Source organism: Haliotis rubra, unplaced genomic scaffold (genome assembly GCF_003918875.1).
Source record: "Haliotis rubra isolate DU_JTF1 unplaced genomic scaffold, ASM391887v1 Scf31, whole genome shotgun sequence".
Lineage (NCBI taxonomy): Eukaryota > Metazoa > Mollusca > Gastropoda > Lepetellida > Haliotidae > Haliotis > Haliotis rubra.
Window position 1 is genome coordinate 1,551,561 of NW_025766980.1, and position 19,345 is coordinate 1,570,905.

General features: G+C 42.8%; 1 protein-coding gene across 1 annotated transcript in view; it reads right to left on the reverse strand.

Annotated features, from left to right (window-relative positions):
* Positions 1–4,453: 4,453 nt before the first annotated feature.
* LOC124283081 (electron transfer flavoprotein-ubiquinone oxidoreductase, mitochondrial-like) overlaps positions 4,454–19,345 on the reverse strand; it is a 29,799-nt gene continuing 14,907 nt past the window's right edge. The window contains 9 exon segments of the mRNA XM_046719104.1: positions 4,454–5,728; positions 5,730–5,869; positions 14,200–14,421; positions 14,881–15,063; positions 16,071–16,239; positions 17,113–17,256; positions 17,615–17,689; positions 17,990–18,103; positions 18,105–18,203. Coding sequence (XP_046575060.1) covers positions 5,705–5,728; positions 5,730–5,869; positions 14,200–14,421; positions 14,881–15,063; positions 16,071–16,239; positions 17,113–17,256; positions 17,615–17,689; positions 17,990–18,103; positions 18,105–18,203 — 1,170 coding nt within the window. The 3' untranslated portion in view covers positions 4,454–5,704.

Below are 19,345 nucleotides of genomic sequence, written 5' to 3' on the forward strand. Positions count from 1 at the left end.
TTCAAATACAATTTCAAGTGAGCCAAATAATGGATTGAAAGCCACAAGTTTATTACCCTGACATGTCAAAGGAATGCAAATGTTTCACCCATGACAACAGGGACAAGAAGCCTCATACAACTAAAGGCAATACTATATATGTTTGTTTACAGCAAGATCATTTTCATGACAACTGAGCCTTATTCCGCTCAGTTGTTCAGTGCACTTGGATTAAGCGTCCTTCAAAAGCCTTCTGAACAGCTGTATGGAGGTGAAGACTAAACCTGTGTTATAACACAGGGAAATAGACTCAAGAACATGGCACTCTTAGCAAGTTAATATTCAAGTTGTTCAAACATGTCAACCAACTTGTATTTTATGATGTCAGTCTTACAGTTTATGACTGACCCAAGATGATTCAGGAAAGAATTGGTCTTCAGCAACCAAGGCGACTAATGGGATTGAGTGGTCAGACTTGCTTGATGCATGTCAGTGTATCCCAACTGTGTAGCTCAATGCTTTTAAAGTCAGTCACTGGATTGTCTGGTCCAGACTCTATTATTTACAGTCCACTGTCAAAATTGCTGAATGTAGCATTAAACAACAAATATTTAATGATAGCAGCCAAAGTTTCAGTTTCACATAAGATGCAAATAACCCAGAAGTCAGGCTCCAGTCTGTAGATGTAGCACACATCATTGTCATGCATGTAGATAAACAGACCACCCTCCACCCCTCAAGAACATAACTCAAGATAACTATAACTGACACTGCCACAACTTGCTGTGTTTACATAAACCTCTCACCAGCACTGATCCATGGAGGCCATGACAGGTGCTTGCTCTGCCTTAGAGAGGCTGTATATGACTGATGTGTGACAGGTGCTTGCTCTGCCTTAGAGTGGCTGTATATGACTGATGTGTGACAGGTGCTTGCTCTGCCTTAGAGAGGCTGTATATGACTGATGTGTGACAGGTGCTTGCTCTGCCTTAGAGAGGCTGTATATGACTGATGTGTGACAGGTGCTTGCTCTGCCTTAGAGTGGCTGTATATGACTGATGTGTGACAGGTGCTTGCTCTGCCTTAGAGAGGCTGTATATGACTGATGTGTGACAGGTGCTTGCTCTGCCTTAGAGCGGCTGTATATGACTGATGTGTGACAGGTCGTGGGACAATCTATGGGACATATTCTGGGACAGCAGATGTGGAATCTGTACATTTCATTTCAGTTACGGAGCAAAAAGTAGGCCATACACAATAATCATTTTTTTAAAACTGAAACGCTGACAGTGAGATTAACATGACTTAAATAAGAAAACAGTCACAGCGTCATCATGCTCTTGTGAATGAATGAAAAATGGAACATTTTCACATAATACCTTGCATCTGTACAGTTTGTTGGCACACATAGTCTATGAAGTAGGTTATGAATAAGGAAACAGAGCATTTCCCTGACATGGGTGTAGTTATAAAGGAACTTTTGATTCTAATTTCAAGATGCAACTAAACCGAATACTCCATAGTGACAGCATATCTGGGGACACCTGCAATTCTGCCTCTCAGGATTCTGATACCATTAAGGACTGTACTTCTGCTTGCAGGCCAATATAAGTTTGCATCACTACTATTTCTGGCTTATAAACACTGAGGATGTCTGATGGAAAATTTAATGTTCAATTCATGTTATGGGACCACAAACAACATTCAGTGCAGTCTATCATGCTGTCAATAGTCACTGGTCCAATCGCAATACAATGATGACAAGTCGAGACTGTCAACAACACGATCTTCTTGATCTGAAGAACCAACAGACATGATGAAAGAATACATTCTAGTATAATAAAAGCTTAAATTTGATTGGATCAAACTGTACCTTGCTTGAAATGATATGGAATCAATTAAGGAAAAGGATTTAATGGAACAAAATTATATGAGAGTGATAATACAGGCAAAATACTTGGTTGACAATTTCTTTCTTACATTATGATGTGACATTTCGATATAGATTCTTCTACCACTGTCAAGCAAGGGTTGATAACAGCGTAAGAATCTTTACGTAAACATCACAACAAAATGTGAAAAAGAAATTGTCATCCATGAAATATCTTGCCTTTTTTATCACTTATCAACTTAAAAAAATGTGATCATTAATGAGTGAGTGAGTGAGTTAGGCTGGAATATCACGGCGGGGACACCAGACATGTGCTTCACACATTGTACCCATGTGCAGAATCGAACACAGGTCTTCAGCGTGACGAGCAAATGCTTGAACCACTAGGCTACCCCACCACCCCAATCATTAATGAGAGTACAATTTCACTACCTTTCAACTTGGCCATCAGTTTGCTGAAGGTAGAACTTGGTGGATATATCCCACTCAGCCATTACGTAGAAAAATGCAAAGAGATCTATAGAGTAGGACAGTCTACCATAGGTCAAGTCAATCTTCTGTAATACAACTGTGCATCAGTTGTACAGATACCTGTGATACTCATCCCTGGTTGAGAATCGGAGACAAACCGCCAATGGTCCACATTTATACACAGCCACCAAAGTAATTACAAGTTGTCACAAATTCATCTCGGCAAAGTAAGTGTGCTTACTATAACTAACGTTAACTGCCTTCAGCCTGAGTAAAGGACTTCATCCTGTCTGAGTCATATACATGCTGAATGCTGAAATTTGAGTTCAAGAACCAAACAATCACTTTTTATGCAATGCTGGAAGGCGTCTCGTGGTTGTGTGAGTGAGTGAGTTGTGTTTAATGCCACCCTGACCAGCATATTCAGTTAGGTGTAAAAGGAACGCCAGAAGGGATGCAGTTACTAGGTACATATCAAACCATGGCTATGGAGCTGACAGACGTGGAGCCAAGATCACGTTTCTGAAATGCCTGAGTGATGTACCTCTCAGTACAGCAAACTGTAGCAGTTTAGATGACTGAGCCATCCATACATGTATGTTCATTATTTATTTAAAGGTAAGGTTGTTTCCAAGAGTGGATCAAAAATAAAACAAACTATTATTGCTAGTTTTGATTAAAGGTCTTTACACAGTAAGCGAATGCCCTATAGACTACATAACACACTTACTATCGTAGAGTAAACTTAGCACAGCAGTCACGCAAACATCTGCCAAGCACAAGGGAAAATAGTGGGTGAGCAAGAACAGTAAGAACCAAGGTGTTTGCACTTCTGAATGTTCACACATTTCCTGATCTCAGCAAAGACACTTTAGGATGATGTTTGCAGTGGTCTGATAGAGAATGGCGACAATGTGTAACATCTAACCAAACCTGGAGTGTAGGGTGCTTGAAAGGTTAATACTCCCTGTACCATCAATACTACCATTGTACTATCAGTGTCATTATACCATGGTTGTCGTTTACATGTCTATTTACCAGTTAGAGAATACATCAGTAGACAAACCATTCTTAGTCACTGGCTCTTACTATGTATAAGAAAAACCTCAAACATTTTTTCAATCTTCAAGGACACTTCATCAATTTAATATTTGGTTTATCTGTGGAATTCATTACAATAAAAACTTATTTATTCTTAATGTTTATTTCAATCATTCAACTGCAACTTGGCAGATCTTGTCCAACTAACTTCTGTGTTTTGTTTGTAACATAAGCGATAAGAAACAAACTATTTTTTTGTCTAGTTGTAAATATTGCCCATATTAAAAACAAGGCTCTCTTCATTGCTGCCACAATACAGGTAAAACAGAATTTGGGTACATGTTTAAAATACAAGAGATAGTCACATTAATTTTTCTATCAAAGTGAAAACTTTCTTGCTCTAATCTCTAAACTTCAAGACATTTTGGCCTCAACAGAATCATATCAAAACCACAGTGTAGTATCAGTTCTCTCAATGTCTCTACTACTGTGCTGCTAACTTAATAAATGCTGCATAGTCCACAGGACTGATGGTGTGCAAGTGAATGTATGAGTGAGTGTCCAAAGTTTTACCTGAGATTCCACACGACCGGTAAGAGACCTTTGTAAGCAAATTGGGAAAAACATTGGGATGTTATATTTCCCTGTTTAACCAATGAGTGTTGCTGCTGCATCAGGAATGTTGGTGTTGAGTATGTAACTGTATCACACCTTTCATAAAACCTTACTGTTTAATGAAATGTATTTTTGTGGTTACATAAACTTATTATACAGTTCTGAGTTATTTTTAGCTAATGAGCAAATTACTTAACAGCCTTTTGCTTAACATATTTTAATTGTGATTTTAGGGGACAGGTTGCAGTTAGCTGATTACAAAATATACCTAAGTTGCTATAGTACTGCCTTTGTGTTTTTCAGTAAACAAACAAATAACCAACCAAAACAAAACTCTTCACACCAATGGCTCAAAGATTCTACAGATGCTATAATAACAGTGAAGGCTTCATATTTCCACCCTCCCGAGAACTGTAACTCAAGGTACATGTATATTCATAAATGACTCAACACAACTTTCTTTACAAATAAATATATTACATAATGATATACATAGTAAATGCAAACAAAACAATGAACATTTTCAGTTGATTTTATCATTCATTATCAACAACATCTGGTCAATGTATGCATTGAAATCAAAAACTCTGGCTGGTTCAAATAAAACATCCAAAAGCACAAATGTTTCACTTCACACATTCAGTCTACTTGAAACCACAACTTCCATATCGAACAGTACAGCTAATCCTCTTCTACCGTTGCAGAGTTTCACAGAGGCACACATCCATTTGTGATGAACAACAAAGTGTTTATGATGGGGTCAATTAGCAGCTGGCCCTATTCTCGTGTCAAGTATCAATGTCAAATGGACATGCAGAGACTTGAATTGCTTAACCTCATATATCCACACATGTGCAGTGTTTGACATTTACAAGTAAAGGGTTCCGTGCCATAACCATAACACTACAATCTAGAACTGTAGATATGAGATTTCAGGGTCCCTGGACATTCCTTAATTTTCAAGTTTTGGCAAAGTTAAATGAATAGTATTGGCATTCAATAACTCTGTAGCAAATCATATAACTGCAAGAACAAATGATTTCATATGCAGTGCTCACAAAGTGAATGTAATGATACGATTTTCCAACTCACATTTAACACAGTCATACAAAAGGTAAGACAAGTTCTTTGTGAAACAGGTTACTTTCAACAACAGCTAGTCCTGCTTTCTAGATTGTGTTGGCTTAAACCTAACCCTGATGAAGGACTTCATTTTGCTGTGTTTTGTCAGAGTAATACAGAAATATAGGTAACATGTGTTTGTAAATACCAGCATAAGTTGAGTCCCTGAGATCATTTATCAGCTTCGTCTAAGGGTGACATGACATGCCTACCTCATGATCAATTTGCACTGGTTCTGCCTGAAACTTTATGTACCATGCAGCCTGACTGAAAGCGGGATGTTCCCATCAGGCATTTTGTTTGTAACACAGATAACTGGTTTAAATAGGTTCACCCAAATAGATTATGCCATCAGAGTTGGCCCTATATTTCCTGATAGCAGATATTGCAAAACTTATTAAATTTTTTTTTAAACTGATGCAGAATCCGAATGGCAGCATGTGTAGGATTCATGTATTGAATCTTTAGGTGTGTCATCATTGGCGAATTATGACAACCCAAGTTGTAACAGAGCGTGACTGTTACTGCCGAGACCCTGAACTTGAAGCTGTGCGAGGTGTGTCACATAGGGAGGGGGTCAAGATTTTACATGCCATTGTAGGCAGGCCCCCTCCCCTCCCTGAGGACACACCCAGTTGATGTTCTGAGAGGGGTCCTTGATATCACAGGTCTTGCAGTGGATGCAGTTCTGAGCATTGATCTGGAGCCTCCTGCCAGAGCCATCTTCCGTCTCCACATACTCATACACACCTGGCGACAAGAGATGGTAAGTGTTACTTCATGACAATAGTACATAAACCCAATTGAGTTAGTAGGTTCGTTCTTGTATAGGGTATTAGAGCGAGTGAGTGGGTATGGTTTACCCCGCTTGTAGGAATATTCCAGCCATATCACGGCCGGGGACACCAGAAATGGGCTTCACACATTTTACCCATGTGAGGAATCGAACCCGGGTCTTCAGCGTGACAGGCCAACACTTTAACCACTAGGCTGCCCCACAGCCCCATAGGGTATTACAGAACAGGGCTCCAGATAACTTTTGGGTGTGTCAGTGTACTTACACATCATATAGCAAGTGGAGGTGTACTGAGAATTTTGAAGGAGTACTGACATGTTTTTGTGTGAGTGAGTTGGTGATGTGGTTTGTCTGGATGATTCATCGATCACTATTTCCAACCATGTATTTGTATTTGAAGTCGCGTGAGAAATAACTGAGCGACCGTGTGATGCCAGGTCCGACTGGATATAAATAGCAACAGTGTAGTTTTTAGCCAATCGAAAAATAGTGACGCATATCATTGCATGGCAACGCAAGTGATTCCTACTGTCGGGGTTTCCTCATGTGTCAAATCGTGTTTCGCAAAAGAAACTTGACAAGTATTTATCCGAAATATATTTCCATTTGCACGATACGCACAGAAATTAAATGGTAGACGTACAAAGGTATTTATGTGCATACACGATACGCTTGAAATCTTATATGATGTCGTACTTAATTGATTTTGAGGCGTACATTACGCCTGTACACCCCTTATCTGTAGCCCTGACAGAAAAGTACCAGGGTATATTTTTTGACACAGATCAATCTATCTACCATCATATACCAAAATCTTGTTCTAGAGTCCATGTTCACATCATTCATACACACACACATAACATCTAAAGATGAATAGACTTCTTTGTTACGGGATTCTAAACATACATCTGAGTATCTGTAGAGTAATTATTTCATATTTTCAATAGGTTCAATAAATGATCTGTGGCCATGACTACATTATTGTCGTAGTGGTGATTCTGCAGAGAAGGATAAGACACAGGGGACATAACTCTGTAAACCATGTATTCTCTGTATCAGTTTTCTCAACGTACACTCATCATCTAATGATGATCCACAGGTATTTCCAGTGTGTGACTTAATGTAAACAGGGTCAAACAAGGGCCATAACAGCAACATAAATCTTTTTGCTGAAGGTTCTTGGAATGGTTCAACCTACTTGTCAATGGATGCAAAATGACGTATAAAGAGTTTCTAAGAAAATATGTTCAGGTTGGGGGTATGGTGCATGATGTCAAAATACTTGAACCGAGGGACATAACTAGAACTTCCTTATTCTTTGACCATGTCCATAATGCATGCAAAACAACAAACAGACTGTCCTTTGAGTAATAGGCTAATCTCAAACCTCAGTGACTGCAAGGGATGTTTTCACGCTTATCTGCTTATGTTTCCTGAAGACACACATCCTCTCCTACCCTGACCCAAGCTTTAGGAAACAACTGGTTCCTGACTGGCTGATAACAGACCAGGCAAGGCTTGTAAGTTGTCTCTGACTTTGTATAGTTATCTCATGTTAATAATTCATTTCTAATGTTAACAAGTCTGTGTAATTTAACAACATATGGTATGGATTTACAACTTCTTTATTATCTACACAATCCTCTCCAGGTGATGAAGGGGCAAGAAGTAGACCAAAACTGTTGTGTTGTAAATAATAAAGAAGTTTTTGAGTAAAATTGATATTTTATACTTATCCTGACTCATGCTCTTTTGCTTGCTTGTCTTCTTCTTCTTGCGAACATAGTGGAACACTTGTATCTCCTTATTTGAAGCTCCCTTCAAAATAAAATCACTAATTGGTACTCACCACGAGTTGCTCCCCTTTGTTTCCCCTGGCGGGAAAGGTGTAAGCCACCCCTCTGGCCATGTGCTCCACTTACAGGGAAATCCAAAGTGTTATGTGGGAGGATGGGAGGGTTAACCTCATGAGTCAGGATAAGTATAAAATATCAATTTTACTCAAAAATTACATATTTTTCCTTATCCTGACTCATGCTCTTTGCTTGTAGAATCCTCTGAGGAAGCGGAGGTGGGCAAAACAGAATACTTTGGATTATAGAATTAGTGATTTATATAGATATAACTGTAATAACCCCTCACGGGAACTTCATAAAGGCATAGACTTAGGATAATTCCTCTATTATAAGCCATAGGTTATAATGCCATACTGGGGTATTTACATTAATAATATACTGAGATATTATAAACAACAATATCAAAGCGACTCTGATAGAGAAGCTATACCACTGAACATATATACATACTGCTAGAACTCCGTAGAGTTATAAGCTAGATAATGCATGTAACAATTATGCATATTAATCTCGTAAGACTACGTGTTAACGCTACGAGGGACTGTCAACTGCTGTGCGCAGGACCAAGGGACCAAAATGGTGAATGCCTGAGACGCCCTCGGTGGTGATATCTCTCAGGTAGTGATTAGCAAACACCATGTTAGATTTCCAAAAGCATCCTTCCATAATTGTATTCAATGAACAGTTACCGTGTAAAGGCGAGAGTGGAAGCTAAGCCCTGATTTCATGGGATTTGATGCTGTTGGAGGGTCCAGTCCTGCTGCCTTGTAGGCTATGACAGTTCTTATCCATATAGATATGGTGGTACGAGAGACTTCTGTCTGAGTTGTTGCCGACAAAGGGAATGAATAATCGCTTTGAGAAATCTTCGCCTTGTTTTGGAACGTCGTGAAATAGATTTTGAGAGCTCTGACTGGGCATAGAGATAAGTCCAGTGTATCTTGAGATCCGAGAATGGAGGATAATGCAGGGATATGAAATAACCTGTCTGGTTGACCTGGTAGTTGATTTTTGGCGATGAAATCCCATCTTAATCCCAGGTGTGCTGTGTTTTGATTGTCATCAAACTGTATCCTCTCATAATCTAGTGCGTGAATTTCCGACATCCTGGCTGCTGTGGCTAGAGATAACAGGAAAAGCGTTTTCTGTGAGAGAAATTCAAAGTTTGTCGATTCCAACGGTTCATAAGCCTCACTTGTGAGGTGTTGTAACACTATATTCAGATCCCAAGCTGGGCGGGAACTTCCGCTTTGGTCCTCCAATCGAAAGCACGTGAGTAAGGCCAGTAACTCTGGAGTTCTTGTCAATTTAACACCCGCTCTCATGGTAATCACAGAACTAAGCTGCAAGATATGTTGACAATGTCGAGCCTTTTAAATGTTTGTTTTGCCGTAAGTAACACAAATAATCTGCCACTTGTGGATGAGTAGCATCTCTTGCTGTAAATCCCTTTATTTGCTGCGTAATTTCAAAACTGTGCCACTTGTCGCCGCATTGCCACGTAGAATTAGAATTAAGGCAAGCGCGGACCGCTTTTGCCTCTGGTAGAATAATTCTCTCTTGTTTAAACACATTTTAATACAGTCCATAATGCGAAGTTGGAATACTTCTGGGCTTCCGTGCACCTGTTTGGTGTGTGGATGTATTAATAGATTTGAGCTTGGGTAGCTCTAGTGTTGGTTGACCGATTTCTTGAATTAGAATGGGAAACCGTGCTCTGGCCGCCAGTAGGGCTGCACCAAAGTGAGTTGGAGGCTCTGTGTTTGTCTGATTTTCTGTAACACTTGAGGTATTATTGCTGGCGGCGGAAACGCTGCACGCATTGAGGCCTTCCCAGGATATGCTTAGAGCCGTCCGCTGCCCATGCTTGTGGGTCTGGGACTGGTGACACGAATGTCGGTAGCTGATTGTTGAAGCGTGTTGCGAATAGATCTACTAGCGGCGCCCTATTTGCTTGATTATCTGTGCAAATATTTCTGTATTGAGCATCCATTCTGTCGGTGACGGTTGATGTGGCCGAGAGAGCGCGCCTGCTAGTACATTCTTGGCTCCGGAATGTGACATGCTCTGACATGTAGGTTTAGATCGTGGTATTAGATCGAACAGTTGAAAGCTTAAAGTCAATAGGTTCAGTGATCTCGTTGAACCTTGTTTGTTCACATAGAACGCCACTGTCGAAGTTGTCGGGTATGAATCATTGGCGCGATTCTGTAGAATGGTGCTCCAATGAAGTATGGCGCTGATTACAGCTTTCATCTCTAACATGTTTATATGGAGCTTGCTTTCTTGCTGATTCCATAACCCTGATGTCGTCCGGGTTGGCGTAGATGAGCTCCCCAACCTTGGAGCTTAACGCTGCCTACATATAGATGGGTTTTGAATTCTGCTCTTCTAAACAAATACCTTCGCAAACATTCGACCTCCTGGTCCACCATAGTAGATGAGGTCTGAGACGCTTCGGTAGACTGAATGGTTGTAGGTCGCCGAGATGTGCATTGATGAAGACCTGTATTGGGCGAACTGTAATCTGCCTGAGACTGTCATGTCTTGGGCTGATGTGAGGAGACCCAACAAGCTCTGCCATTGTCGTGAGTGGTAACGGAGAGAGTAGAGCTGGCGGAATGGTCTGTTGGATCTTGAGCCAACGGTCTTCTGGTACGACGATACGGGTTGTGATTCGTGATAAATCGAATGCCTAGGAACTGCAGATCTTGGCGATGGTACTAGGTCCCGACTTGAGTAAGTTTACTAACCATCCTAGCTGTGTTAGTAGCTTTATGATGTAGTTTAACTGTAGTTTGAGACGCTGTGGATCTTGATCTACTTGTATCCCGTCCGTCGAGGTAGAACGCACTGCGTAGCCCTAGACGATGTAGATAGGTGACAATAGGTTTCGCTATCCTCGTGAATAGCCAGGGGCTGATGATATGCCAATGGGAGTACTTTCCATTGGTAATGTAGCCCGCCTAGTGTAAATCTTAGATATTTCCTGGATTCGATGTATCGGGATATGTAGATATGCGCCTTGCAGATCTATACTGGCCATGTAATCCATGGGGCTTAATCAACTGCCGTGAATCTGAGGAAGGTGTATCATGCTAAACTTTGGTGGTTTGGCGAGATAATTCCTGCTGAAAAGCTCATGTTGTAAATGAGTCTGTATTTCTCCTTGGAGTTTTTCTTGGGTACTAGGAAAACTGGGGAGTAGAAGCCTGGTTCGATGTTTACTTGATCTAGTACTTCTATGGCCTGCTTGGTTATGAGTGATGTAACCGCCTCTTAACTTTGGTAGTTGTTGTGCCTGTAAGTCGAACTTGTAAGGGTTGACTGTCAGCGGAGGCGCGGCCTGTAGTGGGATACTAAACGTGTTGAAGAATGTTGGAGACATAAGGGTCTTTTAACATTCCCCAGTTCTCCCAGTGTAGTTGGAGGCGCCCACCCACTTGTGACGGTTGTACTGGAACGGCTGGGGTGGAAGACTCCAGTCGCTCGAACCTGTCTTTCAGCGCTTATAGTTGCGGAACCTCTGGGTGTCCTGCCTCTTCCTGACCCTCCTCTATAGTTGCCATATGGGCTTAATTTAAAAGAATCTTTCCCTGGCGCTTGGCTATCTTCCTATCCCGTGCTTTCTGTAGTCCCGGTGAACTTAGATCTCCCTGAGTATCTTTGTGAAGTCTGCCTGATGACGCTGGCTAGCGTGTCCATCGACTTGATCATAAGGACTTCTCTGGAGTCCTTAGTGACTTCCTTTGGAGACTTTGTCTATTCCTCCGCCAAAGATGTTTGGGGATGACCACGGGCTGTATAGAGTGGAGCTGTAAAGTTCTCACCCCAGCTGCAGGAAGCGAGGAGGCCTTGACGACGAAGCTAAGGTCAGTGCTGCTGAGACAGATGTGAGATGATCTGTAAGGAACTGCTGGTCCTTCTTTTGCATCAGTAGGGCCGAGTAGATCATCCTATCATCTTCAGAGGTCGTATTACGAAATCTGGTGATAAGTGTCTCATTGATCGCTCTAGATCTATTTAGGCCAAAACATGCGCCTCGGCCATGTTTCTATCTGCACCAGCTTGCGATCGCCAATCTTGTAGTTCTTGTTCTTAACATCGCTGATCAGCTTGTAGTTTTCATCGATGTCTTGTGCCTTCAGGAAGGGGTCCATGTTGTGCGTGGAGAACTTCTTAGCGTGAAAGGCTTTAATGAAGGCTGTATCTAGATTATGTGGCACCGCAGCAATCGGGTCGATCGGAGGTAAGGTGATGGCATCTGCATCGTCTTCCTTCATCAGGTATGTCTGCGCTGAGTTGCCACTCTTGGACGGTGAAGATAAATCTAGGTTGTTTACCATCCAATATCTTATCTCGGCGCCTGAGAAGATGATGCCTCCATCATCTTCTGTACCAGCATCGGAGATGAGAGGTTGATGCTCTTCTGATGGTGACCTGTGGGCTGCTATCTCTATGTCGGGTGACACTCGGGAGACCTGAGTGTAGACCTGTGTGCCGACTTTGTGTGATGACCCGCGCAGGTGATGTAATGTGGAGATCGGGCGTGGAGAACGGGCGTGGAGATCGCCTAGGTGATCTGGCGCGCCTATGGGAAGACCTAGATCTGCGAGGAGAATGTTGACGGCTTCATTGAAGCTCTTGAATAGTCCCTCGGCGCCCTTCTGGACGATGACGATCTGTGTGGACGGCCTTCGTGCAGCTTCCTCTGCGTCCCGACCTGGGGAGCGGCGCTTTGACTTCCGTGGCGGTTTCCGTGGCGCCTGGTGGTCTGAGTCTGCATCTGAGGATGAGGCCGAGGACGATGATCGATCTTCCGTCTTCGCGAAGGCCTCAGCGAAAAGACTGTACATCTGTCCCTTCGGTCGAGGTGGTCTGTGACTTCCTTCTCGGCTGCTTCATAAGTGGCTGCTACGCTGACTGGGGGTGCCTCTGGGGTATCGCTGCGTTGCTTGCTCGGCCCTTGGCTGGCTGTTTCCCCGACTGTAGTGGCCCTCCATCATGGTCATGATCTGCCGCAACAGCTCGCGTCTGGGATGGTCTGGCGACGGCGTAGTCGGTGCCCTCTCTGCGATGACAGCTGCTGACCCTCAGGGAAGTCGCCTGACATCAGTGTAGAGGCATCAGGCTGCATGGCGATCTCTGCTGATGTCACTGTAGCTGTCACCGTCGCTTCTTGTGGCGTCGTCAGGGATGATGATCGGCTGATCATCGTAGGCCCAGTTCGGGCGGCTGGAACGATCTCGGCTGAGAAAGTTCTTGACGACTTCAGACTTCCCCTTGGATGTCGACTCTGCCCTGGGGTCCGAAGTCTGCGCTGGGAAGACGCCGTGGCCCTCTTGGACTTTATCTGGCGATGACGGGACGCCTGGGGAGGCAGGACGCTTCTTAGAGGTGGCGGACTGCATCCCACGCCATCTTCCGACGGAGTCTCTTGCTTAAACACCAGACGGGAGGGGGTCTATCGACAGCAGCTGACTGGAAGGGGAATCTGATGTATCGCCATGTCTAACCCTTGTTTGGCGTGGACCTATTCTGCGGTACGCCTCACGACGCAAAGATATTTATGAAAAGCAGAATTGGATAGATTAATGCAGTAACTGCAACATGTATCAAACGCACAAGGCGAAGCACAACTAGGGCATAATACATGCGGGTCAGCAATCGAAAAACGTGAAATTGCAAATAGTACAGATTTTCATCAACGTAAATACTAGCTGAACAATCACGAACTCAATGTGAATAAACAGTAGAAATACGATTAAATATCAATGCAAATTAATGAAGGATACTAGCTATACCTCTATAGTAACCTATAAGAGGTAATAAACTAAGAAAACCAAAGGATATAGTGTGTAAGGAGACACAGGCGCTCACATCCTGCTCACTGGGCTAAGAAGGAGAGAGTGGAGCACATGGCCAGAGGGTGGCTTACACCTTTCCGCCAGGGGAAACAAAGGGGAGCAACTCGTGGTGAGTACCAATTAGTGATTTTATTTTGAAGGGAGCTTCAAATAAGGAGATACAAGTGTTCCACTATGTTCGCAAGAAGAAGAAGACAAGCAAGCAAAAGAGCATGAGTCAGGATAAGGAAAAATAAGAAGTTTTAAATTCACACAATACATTGCTGTGTTACCTTCCAACTTCTAAATGTCCATCAAGCATCTGATCAGTGTTTTGTGTCTGTGCAGTGATAACACTTGACATTGTTTGAATTGTCATGAAAGAGTTCTTGTGTTAACAGAGATATAAATGTGAAAACAGGCATACACTCTTAACAGATTTCTTTGTGAATAGATATGAAGTCAATTCTTCAGCCCAATCACAACACCATGGTTTTTGATAGAACATAACACAGTTACTGTTCACTATGAATATACATTTCAGTTACAAATACAGACATGACATGGTACAACTATTGTTACCTGCAGGACAGAATCGTTGTTCAGGGCCATCAAATAGGGCAAGGTTTCGGTTGACTGGGACCGAGTCATCCCTGAGTGTGAGATGTGCAGGCTGGTCATGGTCATGATTGGTGCCGGTCAAGGCCACTGAGGTCAAAAGGTCAAAGCTGACTTCTCCATCAGGTCTGGGGTAGTCGATGGGTGTTGATTCAGCCGCTGGCTTCAGCTGATCATGGTCCCCTCCTGTGATGAGATTTCAGTTACCACTCTTTACCACTGATTACACATATAAATAATCACAATAAAACTCAGCTATCTGATTGGGCAGTGCCATGTTGTAAAAACCCACATAAGTCAATCAGATTGGGTGTATGGACATCATGATGTCATAGTGCATCTCCTTGACACATCAACTGATGCTAATCAGATTTTGACGAAACCCACTGGTAGTTAAAATCTGACATTGTCCCCAAAACACATTTAACGAGGAAAGAAGTCTTGTTATAATATTTAACAAATAACGAATAATTTGTAACATATGTCAGTGGCAAACTGAACATCTTTGCACACCCTTCAACCTTCAGTCGTGTGGTCCCAAACTCCAACATCCTGCTTTTGACATCTGGAACTTGTAAAGATACAGAGATGTATCTTAAAATCCTAACCCAGATCCCTCCACATGTGTTGAACATGTGACCCTACCTTTGTGTGACAGTGTCCAGGGCTCCTTGCCCCTCAGTATCCAGTGGAAGAGGCCAGTGTACATGATTCCTCCATACAGTCCTAATGATGTGTTGAAAGATGGACGAACATTACGGACAGAACGCAGCTCCTTCCAGACCCAGCTGTCACGGATCCGTTCCTCGTAACACTCTGGATCTAGACCTGTCAACAACATAAACAGGCATGTCAGATATAGGAGAACTGTAACTGGTAGAGTCACAGAAAAACTTCAGCTAGTGGGGACAAAAGTGCCTCAGTAACGTCACAGCAGTGTTTATAGAGGGCATGGAATCTGCCAGTCAGAAGAGTGAGTGAGTGAGTTGGTTTTACACCGCTTTTAGCAATATCACGGCGGGGGACACCAGAAATGGGCTTCACACATTGTACCCATGTGGGCAATCGAACCCAGGCCTTCGGCGTGACGAGCCAACGCTTTTACCACTATGCTACCCCACCGCCCCGCCAGTCAGAAGAACTGGCAGCACTAATATCAGGTGAGGTGAGGTGAGGTGAAATTGGGTTTAACGTCATACTTGAGAATATTTCGCTCATATGACGATGTGCATGCGCGTGTATGTGTATGTGCGGCTGCTTGTACTAGCCCAGACTTAAGCTGGTTTTATAGTGCTAGCCCACTGAGATACCATGCCGCAGTGAAGCATGAATACCCCACTCAGACACATTATACTGACTCCGAGCCGACCAGTCCTTGTTGTACCCATTAATGCCGAGCGCCAGGCAGGGACCCACTAATATCAGATTTAAGAAATAAATATCACATCCTAATAAGAAAGGTGTAATGTTTTTTTCCTCAAAGTGTTGACAGAGTTCTTTGCATTTAGCCAGTCATCATGCTATTGCATCAGGAGAGAGGTGAACCAGTCAGTCAATGTCATCATATTCTGAAAGCTTTGCATTCGGCCTCTGAAAATAGAGGTGATGGAGTTGATATCCTCATCAAATATTGTGTCAAACACTGACTCGCCTTCAGCATTACTGGGAAGCTAGCTATACTGTCTCACACAGCTCCGCCTCAAGATATACTGGTCTACCTACAGTGGGAGAGTTGAGATTCTCATCAAATATGGTTTTAAACACTGACTCACCTTCAGCGTTACTGGGAACATAGCCAAACAGTCTCACATAGCTCCATCTTAAGAGATACTTACCTACAGTGGGAGAGTTGAGATTCTCATCAAATATTGTGTCGAACACAGACTCAGCAGCCACCATGCCACTCTTCATGGCGTTATGAGTCCCTTTGATCTTTGGGACATTCATGAAACCAGGGCTGCAGCCCATTAAACAGCCCCCAGGGAAAGTCAGCTTAGGCACACTCTATAACAAAAACAACAACAGGGGTATCTTTAACATTGATCCTTAAAGGAAAGCATGTCAAGCATCTTCTTTAAATCAGATCTTTCACACTGATATGATACCTTTCTGCATGAAGATCTGACAAACACTCCACAGGTAGTTCCAGATGGAAATCAATAAAGACCAGGCTCAACATGTGGGTATTCCTTACACCCTCTCTATTTAAGTGCCCCAACATCTTCATCCGACGGATGCGATGGAATATCTGTGCTCTATATGGTTCTTGTTAATATTTTTAGAACTGACATCTGGCCAGCCCAAGAATGCTCATGGTTTAGTGAGTGAGTATGGTTTTTACACCACTTTTAGGAATATTCCAGGAATATCACATCGAAGGACACCAGAAATGGGCTTCACACATTGTACCCATGTGGGGATTCGAACCCGGGTCTTCGGATTGACGAACAGACACTTTAAGCACTAGGTTACCCCACCGCCCCTTTTTATTATCCCCTGACTTTGGACCTGAGAGAGTTTGCTACATCACAATAATTTATCAGAGAAGAAATGGGTGCATGTTACAATTCTAAAGTAACCTTTACACTGCAGCAGCCATATTTGGAGTAAAGTAATGCACCAGTTTCACAAAAAACTGTCCACAAAGGACTGTAAAATAACTGAAGAAAATCGCTTAGTTTTATTCCATATTGTATGAGAACATTAGAGGATATTGCTGTGTGCAGAATTGTCACTTATGACAGTGTATCAATGACAAGAACAGATTTACCAAAATGGATAGGAAATATATCACTGGATGATCAAGAATGCATAAAACAAAAAACAAGAGTCTTCCTGGTCTATCAGTGATACTGTAGATGAGCTTCGCCCACTGACCTGCAGTCCTCCTTCATTGAGAGCCCTGGCTCCATAGCAGATCCTCTTGCCTCCCCGGAACAGAGGCTCCACACTGGGGTGGTGCTTGAACCTCTGGAACTCCCGAAATGGGCTCATGTAGGGGTTTTCATAGTCCAGGCCAACCTACAAGGATGGAAATGAACACTATTCTAGTAACATTCAGGAAGTGACAGCTCCTCGTGGGTAATGAGTGAGTATGGTTTTACGCCGCTTTTAGAAATGTTCAAGCAATATCATGGGGAAACCAGAATAGGCTTTACACATTGTACCCATGTGGGAAAGCAAACCCAGGTCTTGAGTGGACGAATGGATGCTTTAACCATTAAGCTACCCGAGTTCTTCATGTACTACTACTTTAGTGACTACCTGCAATGGGTGATGGAGCATAGTGTATACAAGACTGTGAATTATCAACCATCTTTCTACCTGTAGGAGTGTTATGTAGTGTTTGTTATCGACCATGAGAGCAGCCAAAACTTACCACCATGCCCACAACAACCAGTGGTGCTCCCTCCCCTAGATGGTACAAGAATGTCCCTCCATAGGTGTGTCTGTCCTGAACAGAGACACAAGCAGCTTCATGAATAAATGTAGATAAACAAGATACCTATACAGGCAAGTAATATTTCACCAGTTTAGCATATTTAGACCTGTATTAAGCAATATTACGCATCTTTCGAATTCAGCCAGTAAATTTCTAGCAATATTCTGTTCAGTCCAGCAAACTAAGCTTACTAATAACATTGAACTCAACATAAAATGATGCTTATAGCAAAGTTTGGGCCAATTAATGACACAGATACGTTAAGACATTGAGACATTTATTCCCCACACAATTTTGCCCCACATCACTCACAAAAGGCCATCCTACAGTATGTTCCACTCGACCAGGACGATGCTTCTCCGGCTCTACTTCCCACAATTCCTTTAAACCTATACCGTACGTCTGAGGCTGACAGTCTTTCCGCAAGATCAAACTGCTTGTACAACTGCTTTGCAAGATGGCCGTGACAACCTTCCCCAAACATTGTCACCTTCGCGTGCAGCTCCATACCTCGTTCAAAAGTTTCCTAGGCACAAGAGAGCACAGTTTAATCTGATGTCATAGAGTCATTAATAACTCTAACAGTGAGTCTCACATGTGCTTCCATACTTGCCATGTGAATCTAAAAGACATTCAAGTTTGGCAATTCCATGGTCACATTACAAAGTCACATGACACTTCAGATTTTGAGTGAGTGACTGTGTGAGTTTAATATAAGGCATGTCAGCAGTCATAAAGTCATTAGGCAATACACAACAACAACTTTAAATTCACATTCACAAAATATTACTTGGAAGGCTGTCAAATATTTAGCTAAACCTGTAGAGGTTTCCAATTCTTTGAAGAGAATCTTCCTTGGGGTACACATATGCATTTTCTGCGACTGAAAATGTCATGTGACAGTTGTAACAATGTTTTAATAAAAGATTGTACAAAAAATAAAAAAGCCTTGTGGAGTTACCTTCCCACCACGCATGCATGGTCAACCAGGTAAGCAGCCTAGCCTGTATCATCATTCCTTTTGCTGACAAACCATCAGGGAACATAATTCGCGGGGAGGAAAGGCTTACCCTTACTTAGCCTGATAAGCTGCAAAAATAACAGAAACAAGCCAGCTTAGAGATTGTCTGTTTACTTGGCAGGAACCCCAGCTACTGTAACAGCAGAACAGCTGGGTACCCGTCCACGGGTCTTGCGGACATCCAACAGGTGAGCACGCGCTCCATAGGAGTGGTCCCTGATGTAGAAGGCTGGGTAAGAGTGGGAAGATCAATAGGAGCTGTCACGTGGAAAGCATGATCGATCTTCAGACGGTAGCTATCTGGGAGGCGAATACTGACCCGATCTGGATGGAAAACCGACCCTTCTACCGGATGTCACCGCCACAAGAAAGGCTGTTTTCCGTTAACAACTGAAGTGAAATAGCTGATAGATGTGAGAAACAGGACCGGACAGCCAATATAGCATGATTGACAAATCCCAAGGTGGGCTGGTTCGCTTGAGAGCAGGTTGAACCCGATCCACGCCAGCTAAGAAGCGCTGCACAAGAGGGTGCTGCCCCAGAAGAGCACCATCGATAGGGGTGTGAAAAGTGGAAGTAGCAGTGGAGTAGCCACGAATGGTTGAGGCTGCCAAACCCTCTTCCAAACGAGACTGAAGGAACTCCAG